Source organism: Mesitornis unicolor, unplaced genomic scaffold (genome assembly GCF_000695765.1).
Source record: "Mesitornis unicolor isolate BGI_N332 unplaced genomic scaffold, ASM69576v1 scaffold25882, whole genome shotgun sequence".
Taxonomy (NCBI): domain Eukaryota; kingdom Metazoa; phylum Chordata; class Aves; order Mesitornithiformes; family Mesitornithidae; genus Mesitornis; species Mesitornis unicolor.
Window position 1 is genome coordinate 1,338 of NW_010167528.1, and position 15,682 is coordinate 17,019.

At 37.1% G+C, this 15,682-nt stretch overlaps 1 protein-coding gene across 1 annotated transcript; it reads left to right on the forward strand.

The window, feature by feature from the left end:
* The first annotated feature begins 3,481 nt into the window (after positions 1 to 3,481).
* LOC104536179 (protein FAM184A-like) lies at positions 3,482 to 14,785 on the forward strand. The gene is made up of 5 exons (XM_010178733.1): positions 3,482 to 4,330; positions 7,200 to 7,335; positions 10,225 to 10,406; positions 11,024 to 11,221; positions 14,449 to 14,785. Exons 1-5 carry the CDS (start codon positions 3,620 to 3,622, stop codon positions 14,614 to 14,616), a joined length of 1,395 nt encoding a protein of 464 aa, XP_010177035.1. The 5' UTR covers positions 3,482 to 3,619; the 3' UTR covers positions 14,617 to 14,785.
* The last annotated feature ends 897 nt before the right edge of the window (positions 14,786 to 15,682 follow it).

Consider the following 15,682-nt stretch of genomic DNA (forward strand, 5'->3'; position numbering starts at 1 on the left):
AATAGAAAAGCATTCTGTTGTGACTAAATTGCTGGCAGGAGCAGATGACCAAGTGCAGCTGACCATGCAGGAGTTGGTCAGCTCTCCAAGCCATAACATCTGGTTTAGAGTCAAAAATATTTCACAGCCAAATAGTAAAACTTTTATCTTTCAGCCACACACAGTGTTGAACACTGGTGGTGGTTGTATTTTGTGTAGTTCAAGACACCAGTGCTAATGCAGCAACAGACTTGCTTAACCTTACCACATAGAATATAACTGAACACTCCAATACTCAACTATTGGCATGAAAACGGTTATTATTGTTCTTGTTACTAACTTCCTTTGTTGTAGTTCTTCAAATCAAGGTGCACAGTATTTCAGTAGATTCCGATTACTAATTAATTATGTTACTGTTTTATATAAAGAATATTAAGGCCTTTTAACTGGAAATATCAGTATTCCTGGAGAGAGTATGGTTCTGTCTGAGCCTTTGGAATGATACGAATGACACTGAAAATACAGTAAAGCTCTTTTTTTTTTCTTCCAGCATCTGGTAAGAACTTCAGTGTGTAAGATGCATTTAGAGTGGAGCTGGAGAAAAGTATGAATTGCTTAAATGAGCAGTTTCTGCTTCTGAGTAATATGCAGTTGCACTGAAAAAGCTACTAGTATTTTTAAAAGCATTTACAAGAATGCTTAGGAAATGGCTCATCCACTGATTTAAAAACAGAGAGTGCAAAACTTGTTTTATCTGCCCAACTCTAACATTTGCAATCTTACTGCCTTTCTATTTTCAGAAACTTACTTGAGCAAGAACTATTTATTTTAGCTAGAACTTTAAATGTATTAATTTGTTCCAATGTATTTCAGTTTCTGCTTTTACTTCACTGAAATGCTGTTAGGTTCCTTTTGCTTCATTTAGTACAGACTTGGTTTTTCTATGCTCCTGTGCTAATACAGTGCATCAAATTCTCAAAGATAAAATCTGATATAGCTATTCCCTTAGTTTAAAAATACTGAGATTTATAACGGAGTGATTTGGTAGAGCTGGAATTCAGGCTGCTGAAGAACATGTTAGGGTACAACATTCAGTTGCATGCATTTTATTTTATTTTATTTTTGTTTTCATAAGATACCCATGTCCTTCACTTAGGGAATGAATGGTACTTATTGAATCTGTAGATGTTCAGAGAATTTTGTATGGAGTAAATGGATTATGAAAATTTAAAGATAATTGCTGAATCCGGCATTGCATATAGGCTTATTTTTCACTTGGAATTTTTGGTGAGGGTGCCATTGCCAAAACAAAATACCCTTGAAAATACTATATGATCTATGCTTTCTGCAGATCACAGTGCTGTGCAACCTGAGGCTGGAACACTGCCTGAAGAACATTGTGGCACTTCTGTGCAAGGACGGGAGTCTAGGGCTGTTTTGAGCATGGGGTTTGACCTGGTGTTCTGCAAATACTTTTGTAATAACCTGATCATAAGTGTGATTCTTTTTTTTTTATTTTTAATAATAACTCTTCAAAATACATTGTGTAGCTTCTCTAACCAAAACTAAGGCCTATTTGTGCAAGATACTGTGTATATGGTTTAAAAAATCATAACATAAAATCTCAGTTTTCAGAGTATTTCTGATACGAACAAAGAAGTTGAGCCCTGGACACCATAAACATCAGGGAAACTGAGCTTTGGGATCCAATAGCTGAGGCTGTTGGTGACTGGAGGGAGGTGAAAGCTTTGTGGTCAGAAGTTCCTGTTGGCATCACCAAAGACAATGAGGATATAAAAGGTTCAAATCTTGGGTGAAAGGCATTGCAATTATAGTTGTGATTCTGCTAATGGAACTAAATGTGGTTTTGTTGTCATTTTTTTGTAGTGTATTGAGGAGTTTTTTCGAGTCTCTGAAATATGAAGGTCTTTCACAATAGGAAAAGCTATGTTTTCTAGGGAGGAAGAAAGTGAAAAGTCTGCCTCCAGAGATATTAGCAGTATTATGAACAATTACCAAAACCATGGAAGGCTACTTTTTTTCTTTCTTTCATTAAATAATGTGTATATATGTTAGAAAAAATTACTTAGAATAATGTAAGTTAAACTGGTTTTTGTGGGGTTTTTTGAAGTAATTTTCTTGCTGTTTACTTTTTTTCCTTTCCTTCTGATACCATTTCAGAACTTTTTTTCTAAAGCTTACCCTTTGCTTTTTTTGGTAGTTTTTGCACAGGTGACAGAATGGTGAGTGCTTCTTGATTCAGACAATAAAATTTAGAAGACAGTGTCTCGACTTCCATTAAAGAGGGCCTTCTTCATATTTTCTGGCCCTGAGGGCAAGTCAGCGCAATCTTCCTCTGTTGCCTGGTTGAATGCTAAGGAAGGACTGGTCCAGGTTCTGTCTTCTCAAAACAAAATCCCCAAAGGGAAGCTTTTTGAAAAAATCCTTTGCTGCTGCTTTGTTACTCATTTTTGTTGCTTCTTGGTCATTTATATGACATTGTATTAAAACCACATATTGCATGAATAGTTTATTCACTGGTATATACATACACACTCACATACTTACCTGTATCTCTATATTGGTGAGAGTACTTCCAAGTTAAAAAAATCCAAAGAAACAAAAAAACCAAAACAAACGAACAACAAAAAAAACCCAAAACCAACAACCAAAAAGAAAGTCTACCATGTTGTGAGGCAATGGAAACATCCCATAGGACATATCTGGTTACTTTAAAACTTTCATTGAATGTTAAGCAGCTTTGCTGGTTTCACAGCTGCCTGGAGCTGCTTAGCTCACTTGTATCCTCAGACTGGTGGCTGCCCTGCCAACTACTTCTCTGTTCAGCTGACGACTTAGCTGGAAAGTTGGTGTCCTTATGTAGTGAGAGACCTCGGACTTTAGGAGATCCACATGCGCAGGATGCCTACTACATAAGCTGTCAAAACCAAAATGGTTTCTGGGCAACCATCATGCCAAGAAAACAGAGCAACCAATGTTGGCGTTTTAGGTGTTTCTAAGATGAAATATTTAAGAATAGTTAGCATTTGTAGAAGAGGAATTTGAGATTTGGATTTGGTTCCAATTTTCATGTTTTAATGTATACTCTGTGTGTGTTTTTCTCTTTGAACCTCTGTTCAAATTTGGTTTTAGGCTATGCTTTTAATTCTTTTAAATAAATAGTTTCCAGATGTGTTGAATATACTTTTTTTTCCAGTAGTATTTACGGCAGCAACATGCATATAAACACATGAACTGCAATAGCAAAATAACAGGTTAAAAAGTATAGAAAGGCCATTCTACAAAATGTGTAAGATTGTAGTGACTAATATGGCATTTATGTGCATTCATCAGAATATTAGTTATCTTTTATTTGTATCATGAAAACATGCCAGAGTGTCAAAGTAATTTCAGAGTGCTCAGGTGATTTTTTTTCTATAATTTAACAGATAACTCAATGCCTTTTCTGTAATACAATATTATTTCATGTTTGCAGGTTATATATGCTTTGAACACTAAAAATGATGAACATGAAGCTGCTATCCAAGCCCTTAAGGATGCTCATGAAGAAGAAATTCAGCAGATTCTCGCAGAGACCAGAGAGAAAATCTTGCAGTATAAAAGTAAAGTTGCAGAAGAAATGGATCTCAAGAGAAAGATCCAAGTTCTGGAAGAGTCACTGGAAGATCATAAAAAGATGAAACATCAGGCCTTGACAGAATTTGAAGCATATAAGGATAGAGTTGAAGATATGCAGCTTTGTGCAGAAGCTCAGCATGTCCAACGTGTAGTGACCATGTCAAGAGAAGTAGAAGAGATCAGAAAGAAATTTGAGGAAAGGCTACGAAGTTTCATACAGTTACAAGTGCAATATGAGAAGGACAAGCGGACAGCTCTGGAAGACTTGAGAGCTGCCCACAGGCTTGAGATTCAAGAACTTCTGAAGACTCATCAGAGTCAGAATGCTACTTTAAGTAAGGGGCAAGAAAAGCTAGAGGAATTGCATAGACTGGAGCTGGAAGACCTGAACAGTAAAGTTGAAGAGTTAAGGCTGGAAAGGAAAAAACTCATTGAGGACTATGAAGGCAAACTCAGCAAAGCACAGTCCTTCTATGAACACGAACTTGATTCTTTGAAAAGGTCTCAGCTTTTTACAGCAGAAAGTCTGCATGCTTGCAAAGAAAAAGAGGTGGAGCTAAGAAAAGAATTTCAAAACCAGGAGAGTATGCTACGGAAGAACCTAGGAAAGCTTAAAACTGAATTGCAGATGGTCCAGGATGAAGCTGCCAGTCTACGGGAAAAATGCCAAAAACTTCAGGTGGCTCTTGGTACAGCAGAAAACAACGTTCAGGTGAGACTGATGATACATCATTCCCAAGAATGACTTTTCTTTCTCCATTTATGCTGTCTTTCTGAGAGGCTGGTAGGTTGAGGTGATTGGAGCACGTATACTTTTCTGTCACTACTACATGATTATCACCTACTTTTTTAAAAATTTATTTACATTTTAAAATCTATTTTATGTGTGTTATTTTCCTAGACTGAATTAATACTACTTTATATTCCAGTAGAATCTAGAAGCCCCTACCCAGGGGAAAGTTTTGGTCTCCTTTCAGCTGTTCTTGAACAGAACTGGATTATTACAGTTAGAGTACCCAAAGTGTAGTGTGCTCAATAGAATACTCAAACTGTTGCCACTTAAGGAACAGACAAAAACCCAAACCAAACCCTGTTCTCCTCTCTCCAAAGAGAGAAGAAAAAAAAATCTACTCAGTATCTTTGCATCTCCACATAAAGTCATCCCTCTCTCCCCAAAAAAAGGATTCAGAGAAGGAGGGAGGATGTTGATAACTGGTACCATTTGAGATGTTATGCTGACAAACTAGAATGCTTGCTAGAAAAGTTGTGAAACCCCTTATCTAGACTGTACAGTTTCTTGCAGAAATGTATTTGACAGGAATGTTATGCAACTGACGCTGTAAATGCAGTGAATGTTCTGTATTCAGTACAGTCTTGCTTGTAGAATTCATTAGTGACTGTCTTGCCTAAAGATGCTAAATGTTGAGAAAAGTAGCATTGTGGGAGGCAAGAAGAAAAGACAGTTTTGTGAATGTTTTTATTTTTTATTATAACATTTTCAATGATGTTTTTACAAGCAGTAACTGAAATACTGTGCACATTTTCAGTGTGTACTGGTTTGGAAGAGTTCATCTTTTCATAGTAGCTTGTATGGTGTTATGTTTTGGATTTGTGATGAAAAGAGTGTTGATAACACAGGGATGTTTTAGATACTGCTGAGCAGTGCTTACACAGCATCAAGGCCTTAGTCTGCTTCTCAGACTGCCCTGCTAGTGAGTAGGTTGGAGGTGCACAAGAGTTTGGGAGGGGAATCAGCTGGGACAGCTGACCCCAACTGACCAAAGGACCATTCCTCACCATATGATGTCATGCTCAGCAGCAAAAGCTGGAGAGTGTAGGAGGAAGTGGGGATGTTCAGAGTTATGGCATTTGTCTTCCCAAGTAGCTGTTATGTGTGATGGAGCCTGCTTTCCTGGAGGTGGCTGAGCACCTGCCTGCTGACAGGCAGTAGTGAGTGAATTCCTTATTTTGCGTTGCTTAAGTGTGTGGCTTTTTCTTTACCTATTAAACTGTCTTTATGTCAACCCACAAGTTTTCTCACTTATACCCTTCTGATTTTTTCCCCATCCCACTGGGGGGAAGTGAGTGAGTGACTGCGTGGGGCTGAGCTGCCTACCAGGGTTAAGCCACAAGACAGTGTTATTTAGATACTAAAGTTTTTTGTCCTTAAGGAAGGACAAGACATTCCAGAAATACAAAGACTGAATTTTTTTGGTCAGAAAAAAAAAAAGGACTGGTATGCTGGGCTTGAAGGAAAAGATCCTGAGAAATTCTGTTTGGTTTTCGGTAGCTGTGCTGTGGCCTGAAAAACTGTAGTATCTGTGGGTAAGCTTAAGTATCTTGTCTTCTGCATTTGTAGTTACTCTCAAGTTTCAAAGCCAGAATTACCTTAAATGTAGTGGTCATCATAACTTTGGAAGCATCTTTGGGTAGAGCTGAGATGGGCTATTAGCTTTTCTCATTTACAGCCTAATTCCAGCCCATCTTTTAGACTATACTGCCTTCTTGTGTAAAGGCTATGGGGTATAGTGAAAGAAGACTGCGACCTTTATCAGATGTTGAATTCAGAACACCTTTTCCGGTTTCCCAAGGAGCCTTCCAAAAGTCCATTTCCAACTCAGTTCAGTTAATGAAGCAGAACTCTTGCCTTTCAATTGATGGCATCACAGAGCTGGGTTTCTGGCAAGCTGCAGTGAAGAGGAAACCCACTCTATGTTGCTCATTCCTGCAATAAGGGAGTTCTTCTTGATTCCAAAGAAGAGGAAGAGTCTAGCACAGCATTCACAGCAGACTGTGAAGTCAGGTCCTGCTCTGATCATTGCAGACGTGGTGGTCAAAGGCATAATCTCATCACTTCTGGTGTCCGCATTCCATTACACATCCTGTCCAATGTTTTCCCCAATTCTGTTTCCTGCTTTAGTTTCTAAAATGACCCTTTACTATTCCAGTGAGTCAAATTATGAGAAATCTAGCTTTCCTTTTAAAACAGAATGTGAGTCCCTTTTCCTTCCTGCATGGCTAGGAGCACAGCATCATTGCACTACCCCAGAGCTGTTCTTGTGATCATGGTACATCAGACTTAACATATGTTAAGTTTGATTTAACTAATTGCCTGGCTCTCATTTTACGTATATCCACGTGCAACTTAATTTGTGTCAGTACTAAACACACGCAATTGTAGTTAGGGACATTGAAAACTGATGTGAATGTATGATATATAATGTATTCATCAGTTTGAAGCACTCTGAGATACCAGAAACCAGGTTTCTCAGATTGTCTCTCAAACTCTGTAGACCCGTGTTACTGTTCTTGTTTTTCATACATCTTTTTGAATATTGTCTCATTTCTCTTGTATACCCTTGTCATGCCATATATCAGATATCTTGTAGCGCTTCAGGAATATTTTTGGAAAAACATGTAATACAAAATGAATATGATAGCTGTATTCCAAGATTTCAGCATGTGTACGAATGAAACTTGTTTACTGAAAAGTCTCTTCTGTATATTTTCACCTAATGCTTATAGAAATTTAAACATGATAGTATATAATGATAACAGGGATTACACTGTGCTTCCTCTAGGTTCTTCAAAAACAGCTAGATGACGTGAAGGAGGAGGAGATGTCACTGTTAAGCAAACACAAAGAAGTGGAAAGTGAGCTAGCAGCTGCTAGAGAGCGCTTACAGCAGCAGGCCACTGATCTTGTTCTCAAAGCCAGTATGTATGTCAGTAACAATCTGGAAATGAACTTTATCTGTTTATTCTAGCCTTTCCTTTTTCTGTTAACCATTTGCAGGTTTGGAGTGCCCAAAGACTGTTCAATGCTGTTTATAGAAATTTCTGACAAGTTTTGGGTTTTTCAACTGTTTTGATACTGCATCCATTGTATTTAAGACTCTCTTTTTTCTGTACTTATTTGTCTGAATGTGCTACTTTGTATGGCATGTACGTATCATCCAGGCCTTGAAATTTCCTGCCTTATCTGCAGTTGTGCCAAATGTTTCTGCCGTATACCTTCTGTTCTCCACGTAGTCACTGAGACACGCTTCTCCATCCTTTCAACAAGACAGTTGCCTTGTCTTTTTGCTGAGACCAGGGATCCAAGACTGCAAGATCCTACTGCATGTAAATAGCTAAAAGGAATGGGCTTCCTGATAAAAGCGTCTCAGATGGGAATCTGACCCTTCAAAAAGTTATGTTGAGGCACTCAGAAAAATTCAGGACCTTTGGGGGAGGGAGGGACCTGTTCCCATACACTCGTTGACCATTGCTTGCTTTCTCTAAGCAGAAACATGTGAAGGGTTCAGCAGCCAGTCCCAGATTTAGTGGAAACCAATATCCAGGCTGTTCTTCCATATTACTGATGGCATGGAGTCAGCTAGACTATGAGTACAGCATTGGTCTCCTCTGGCACTGAGGTTTTTAATTTTCCCAGAAGTTCCAGTGTGTCCACGCTGTTAGAGAACCCAGTGGCACTGTCAGTGGTACATCTTTGCTTTACAGCACCTCGCTGTGCAACAGGAACCAGGAGTCCTGTTTACAGTGGTGCCACCAAGCCTCTACCATGTGATGTAATTGATTATCAGCCTATTTGGAAGAGTGGTTTTTGATGCTGGCCTTCTGCCATCTCCTTTGAATTTCAGCTCATGCTTGGAAGTCAAAAATCCTGCCCCCTAAAAGCTAAATTCTCATAATTAATTACCATACAAAATATTTATTCGTTGTACTGGAATTTGAGAGCATTGTGTTAAGTCCACTATGGGAAATTAATACATTTTTCTTTCATTTATCCTTAGATTCTGAATTAGAAACGAAACTCCTGGATTTCTTACCTTCTGTGTAGAGCATGAGGAATGAGAAACCTCTGTGTGTTGCTATTCCCAGACAAAAGCTCTCGATCAGTTTGTGTGTGTGTGTGCAATAAAATATGCATGTGCATAATACTTCCTGACAAACAAAATTCTTCTGCAATTGTTCTCCTTGTTACATTCTAAGTTCTGGGTTTGCCAGTGTGTTTCTTAAATGGCTGAACTTTAGAAACAGAGTAGTTTTTGAAATGTTACAGAAGTTAAGCATACTCCTTATCTAAGTATTTTTCTTTGGTTTCTAGTCTTATCAAATAAAAATGCCAAAATTATTCTTAGAATTCTTCAGGGCTTAGTACAATTAGAGGCGTGTATTGTTTATCAAAAACACAACTAATTTTGAAGCGTTTTTCGTGGCCAGATTCCATTATGTATCTCACTGTCCTTCCCTTCACGGCAGTGTCCACAGAGAACAAAGACTAAAATAGTTTCCTTTTTGGCACATGGCTTGCTCTGTCTGTAGATGAAAATGAATTGGGAGGCTCAGTGGTTTTGTCTTGTGTGAAATAGTGATGCACAGTCCGCTTTCTTAGCTCTTTCTTAGTAACTTAAATTGAAAATGAATACTCTTACTAAAACTCAACTAATTTGTCATTTTTGAAGGTTAAAACAAAATGGGGGGGGGAGAAGGAAGGTCTTTTCTAGAAGTTGTGACTACAGAAATTATAATATTATTCTGAGTAAGTAATATATTTTCTTATCTGGATGCTTTCTTTACGTGAAACTGTTAATGACCCATGTGTAATCCTTGACATTCTGTTTAGTTAACACTTCATTTTACCATATGCTAAAAGGCATATTTCAAACATGTCCAGGTCATGCAATTTATGAAAGGTACAATAGTCTTGTTTCTATCAAAAGAATCTATTCTAACATGGAATGTCAGCTTAGGTAGGACTTTCAATTGAACAAACCTAGGAGCATCCTCTTTTCCAAAATGGTCTTCTGTCTCCTCCTGAGCCTTTCCCGGAACACCAGGAGTTTCACTGCTTTAGTCAGTTACCTGGTAGGAGTATTTTCAATAATACAGATATAAACTAAGAAGAACAAAGATTTCTGAAGTTATAAATGTTCTTCAGCTGGTGATGCGAAGGACAGATGATTACACTGTCTAGCTTTGTAGAGGTGTTTGGGCTTTTTTTAAAAAATATATTTAAAGAAATTAAAAGCAAGCTTCTAACCTGCAAGGATTTAGATCGTACTTTATTATGGAGAGAATCAGTTCTGTTACATCTTTTACACATACCCCTACAGCAAAATCAAGTGTAGTTCCTTAAGTTTTACATAGCTTTAGCTGCTATACCTAGCATGCTGGTTAAATGATGAGTTTGATAAAACAATAACATCTTTACCATTAGACTTCAATGCTCTGTTTTCTGTTGTGTAGCTTATCATGGGGTAAAAATGTGCTGGTTTAGGTGAGGTAAGTTCTTCAAGATAGACTGCACATGTTCATACTATTGCCTACCTCTGCTTTCTCTTGGAGTCAGTAAGCTACTTCAAATGGCGAAAATTGAAAGTAATGGAGCCCCAGCACCAAGCGTTCTATTGTTGTTGTACATGTTATAATAAAACTAAAAAAAAAAGTGAAGGGGAAAGTAAGCATTATGGTGAAGATAATGGAGATCCATATGAAAGCTTCCACTAGAGTTGTACTTCTGGAGATCACTGAAGTATGAATGTATACTTCAATTATGTGAAACCAATGCTGTGAGGTTTTAAAGAGCTGTTTTGTTTTTAGGTCACATTGGAATGCTTCAGGCTACTCAAATGACTCAAGAAGTCACAATCAGAGATTTGGAATCAGAAAAATCAAGATTAAAGGAAAAACTATCCCAACTGGAAGAAGAAAGAAACTTACTCCAGAGCAAAACACAGAGTCTGGATGAGCGACAAAGGCAGCAAATTCTGGCCTTGGAGAAGGTTAAACAGCTTATTGGCTTTAGTTGAATAAAAGCAAAAGTAGAATTCTAAGAAAAAAATGTTTTAATTTTTGTTGGATATCACTGGACTGGGAGCAGTAGTAGTATCTTCCAAGTGTATCTCATGTAGCAACATAAAGTTACTAATGTAGAGTGTAAAGTGAGAGTAGAGACAGGTCAGGTTAGATGTTGTTTGGACTGCTTTGGATATCTTTTAACAATTTATAGCCTGTTATCTAAACTGTCTTAATAAGGAGAAATGTGAAATGGTTAAAGAACAATTAAAAAATCCATTCTCTGAAAATGTGCTGAACTTGTTTGAAAATACTGAACTGAAATTTTCTGCAGGCTTGATACCTGATTGCCATTTCCACAGATTAAATGGAGCAAAAGGATAGATTTTAATATAGATATATTTGTTTCGGTGGATATATCGAAACTACCTTTTTGGTTATTGAATCATTTAGTCTGTGCTTAGTGTTTGCTAAATATGTTTTATATGGAAGTTAATTTCTGTAGATTTATTTAATCAGTAATGTTTTTTTTATTTTTCCTCTTACTCTTCAGATTTATTTACCATTTAATAGAAATGGTTATATTTTTCTCTGTCTTTTACAGAAAGTAAATGAAGCAAGGGAGACACAACGTGAATATTATGAGAAGGAGCTGGTAAAATTGCAGGCAAGATTGGAAGGAGAGGCTGCACAGTTAAAGGAGGCTCATTCTAAGACCTTAGAAGAGTTAGCATGGAAACACCATACTGCAATTGAGGCTGCACACAGTAATGCCAATAAGGATAAGAAAAAACTGCAGATGGTAGGTTTGTGTGTTCTTAATAATCAAACATATTACAAAGAGAAAATGTTAGAGTTTGAACCTTGTACTGTGTAGTTTTGTTGTATGGCAAGTTTTATTTGGAGTTACCTGCAAATCTGCTGTGCCTCTGAATAATCTGCTTCGCCTTTATTAAAATAACATACCTTGCAAAAAAAAAAAAGAGCATTTGTACTGTCATTTGTCTGCATACAGATGAGAAATTCTCAACTGAATACAGCTTTTCTTTTGAGTATAGTAGGTGGGATTTTTCCAGGTTTTGTGACCCATATTCAGAAAGGTTGATATATCACTGAGGATCAGCTCTTCTGAAGGAGATGAAAGATCATGTTACTCTAATATTTATTTAAAATTTTCATAAACATTCAAGAAGTGCAGAAAGATATTATATTAGTACTTGGCTATATGTATACTCAGAAGATGACAGCAGCTGTTCCTAACTTACATCATAAAATTATGCTAACTGTATATCAACCATTCATTTACCCTTGACTGGAATCCTGAAACTCAACACCTTTTTTGTTTCACAAAATTGGGCTTTTCTTTGTTGGGATAAATGAGAGGACAGATTTTAAATTACTATTTCCTAATCTCATTATACAAAAACTTTGCCTTATACAATAAATACAGGATAAATATTAATTGTTTAACTTAAGGCATTGTTATGCTCCTCTGGTGTGTTCACAGGAAACAGTTGTAGTGAGTGGTGTGCATCTTAGACTGATTCCCCCCCCACCCCCCCGCCTCAGTATATTATTTTACTGGTATATTGCTTCTTAGTTTTATTTTTAATAAATGCCAAAGGTTTTCATGTCTCCCTGTAAAGGAGGTAGTTCTCTGAGACATACATCTGACCTTTCAGGTATACTTTCTTTGTAACTTTAAACATGCCTGTTATTAATACAATGTCACTTAAGGGTTGCTGGGAATATTTTTGTTTTACTTCAAGATGTGGGAGTTTTTGTTTTGTTTTGTTTGTTATTAAAATAATGTAGAGAATAAAACATTAGGTTTTAAATAATTAAATTAGTTAAAATAGGGAACATCTCTAAATGTGAGAAATATGAAACTTGGTTTTAGCAAGGGAAAATTAACTATGAAGAGATGTCAGGGTGAAGATCTCAGTAAATCAGTGTACTGTCTCCTCTGTCAAGCCTGTTTTGCTAAGCACATCTTGTGGTGTTTGAGTAATTCAAGGAAGAAACAGTCAGACGCAAATGTGAAAAAGAGTTGAATTTAGTATGAGGAAGCATGGTACAAAGAGCCTGGGGATAGAGAACATGAGGATTTATTGGGACTGGAAGACTGGGAGAGACATCTGGGGTTTGGAAATCTGTGGGAGAAAAAGTGGAACAGAAGAGAAAATCAGAAGAGAACAGAAAAAATGGAACAGAAGAGAAAAGGAAAAAAAGAGAAAAAAGAATGAGAATAGGACTGAAGAAATGACTTAAGTATATTTATTTGCTTCAATTCTTCCATGTATAAAATGAGCTGTAAAAATGGCATCAGTTCATAGGAGGATTATGAAAATAGAGCTGCTAAGAATTTTGCAGTACTGCACAGCTGTACTGACAAGTGTCATAAAAAAACCTAATTACTCAGTGATCAGAATAGGGTCTGAATAGCACGAGTGAAATTTTGCAGGCAGCAGATTTCACAGTGCAAACGAGAAAAATTGAGCAATTTTCATTTAGCAAGCACCATTGGCACGTTGTGATTGATCTGGGCCTGGTGAAGAAAATGTGTACTTGCTGAGTTAGGTCATGTAGCAATGTTGTGTTGAAAGTGTAACACTTTGTTTTGTCACCCCATCCAACTTCTGTCATGAGTAAATACACACAAATTATTTATTGCCTGTTGCATACCCTAATGGAGTGCTAGAACTAACAAGCTACTAAGCTTAATGTACTTACTACCCCCAGGAAAACACTTGAGGAGTCTCTGGTTTTGAATGAGGAAGGGTTGGCCTCTTGCTCCCAGAAACGGGCTGGATGACACTAAGTTGCTGTCTTCCAGGTCCCTGGTTTTCCTTGGAGTTTTATACCTTTTCATGACAGGTTTTTTTTAACTTTTGAGTTCCTGAGTGCTTAATTCTCCATCTCCACAGTCTTATCAGTGTCTGCAGTTGTACTGTTTATTTCATGCACAGCCCTCCTTTATGTATATTCATAGCTGTTTCTGAGATCTTACTGATTTCTCAGAAATCTGAGCCCAGGGCTACACAAAGGCACTGAATCGATGCTAAGCCTTGCATTACACTTGAACCTCTAGGAAGGGATCAATAAAGCAGCCTCTGTACCTAGAAAACCTTGAAGTCTTGTATTGCCTGGCTCTGGAGCACCTTACTGGGCAACCTTAATTTTCTTCGAGAAGACTTTGTGGTATAATAAATTATATAGATATGCCACTGAAATATATAATAAAGCTCTCAATTTTAACATGTTTCGTGTTAAGTATTTTGTGACAGAAATTGTTCTTCTGAAAATATCTTCTGAATAGAAAAGAAAATAAAAATTCTCACAAACACACATACAACATAGGCTTATGTAAGAGAAATGTAATTCATCCAGCAGAGTTGTTTTCAGAATTTGGGTATTACTTCACAGAAGTTAAATGAAAACAGAGGTGTTACTGTGTTCTTTACGTGTAGTTGAACTTGAAGACTAATTGTTGATTTCTGTTGGTTCTACATAAATTTTATCAATATGATGTGGGGCTTTCTTCTGTTTATTGTAACAGCCTGAAAAACTTTCCAAAGCTCAGTCTGTATTTTAAACTTTACTATTTTCTGTGGGGATTCTGTGTAGGCGATAGATGGGTAAAGGCTAAAGGATAAGCATATTATCAGTATAATTTTATAAAAAGTGAACACTTCTGCGTTCTGTCAGCTCAGACTGAAAAACTGAAATTAGATATAGTTTTAATGATTTTGATAATTAAGTGCAAAGTGAAATTAGTTATTGAGAAGAAAGTCCTGTTTATTTTATGATTAATCAAGCATGCTAGATTAGAAAATAAATTGAAAAATAAGGCATCCATTGTAAAAGGAAATAAATGTTCCTGTTTTAACACTTTAAGGAAAGGACAATACTTGGTTGAGATCAGGAACATTTATGCCAGGAGGAATAATTTTGATATGATGCAGCTGTACTTTGCAATGACTGCATGGCAAATATTTAATGTTTCTTCCATCCTTCTTATTTCTGAAGGAGCTGGAGCAGCAGTTTGAGAAGGAGAAACTGCATTTGGAGGATGATAAGAACCAGCTCCGACAGCAGCTGGAAAACCTGAAGGAAGAGTTGACGACAAAGCTGACTTCTGCCAATCAGGAGGCAAGGGTTGATTTAATTGTATCGGCTCATGGTCCTGTGCATTAAACCACATTTCATAATGATCTTGTGCTTAGAGTCCAGTACAGAGCTAGGAGTGTACTGTTCAGTTAGTGTCTTATTTCTGTTTAAAGTAGAGTATTCTTCAAACATAGGTTACTTGACTGCTTCTGAGCACCGATTTTATTGTCCTGTACAAAATTAACAAAGCAAAAGAGATTTGAGTACAGAGCAGTCACCATAAACAGCCTTTCTTATTTTAACTCTGCTTATTTTCCCATTAGGTACACAGACGTCTACAAAAAATGTATTAGGAGGCAGAGGGAAAACTAACTGTGTTTAAACCTGTATTTGTTTACAGTTAACATATTGTAAATTCTTGTCGGCTTCCTGGTATTTCTATCAAAAGATGACATGAAATACTTACTGAGGGGGAGAGACACATAACGGACTCCAGACAACTCTATGAGAGTTATAAAGTGAAGACCTTTATTCTATCAGAAGCTCTGCTTTTATAGTCTAAAATCCCTTAGTCACCCTACATAAACTTTTCTGTTGGTTACATATGTGTCCATATTGTCTAAGCTAATACATGACTGGTTACTATCTTACACACATGCCACCGCCCACATACTTTTTCCGGTTTGGTTTACATCCGCTTCCGGATGGTTTACTTCCGCTTCCGGGTGGCTTACTTCCAGGTCATTCTCTTGCTGCATTGCCATACTTACTCACTTTTATGTTCCCACATCTCCCCCTTTTTCTTGTTCTTGAGCAACAAATATTGCCTGTGCAGCCTGTTGCAGGGCCCTTCGCAACAAAGTCACAACACATGGCAACATTAGGAGCATAACCACAATTATTAATAACCCAGTTTTCAACAGAGACAATATCCATCCCAAAAAACCCCATCCATTAAACAAACGATTCAACCAGTTCCAGCTATCATCTACTTGCAATTTCCTTACTCCATCTTTCAGAAGTTGGATACTTTTATGTATCAATTCTGAATGATCTGATAAATTCATACAACACATTCCTTCAAAGTCCTCACATCCATGCTCTTGGGCCAGTAACAGAAAATCTATTGCAGCTCTATTTTGTAATGTAGCAT

Excerpts from the sequence above, each read along its gene's own strand:
- LOC104536179 (XM_010178733.1), top strand. The coding sequence starts at position 3,620 with ATGGATCTCAAGAGAAAGATCCAAGTTCTGGAAGAGTCACTGGAAGAT. Across the intron at positions 7,336-10,224 it reads TGATCTTGTTCTCAAAGCCA|GTCACATTGGAATGCTTCAG; the intron begins GTATGTATGTCA and ends TTTTGTTTTTAG. Across the intron at positions 11,222-14,448 it reads ATAAGAAAAAACTGCAGATG|GAGCTGGAGCAGCAGTTTGA; the intron begins GTAGGTTTGTGT and ends TTATTTCTGAAG.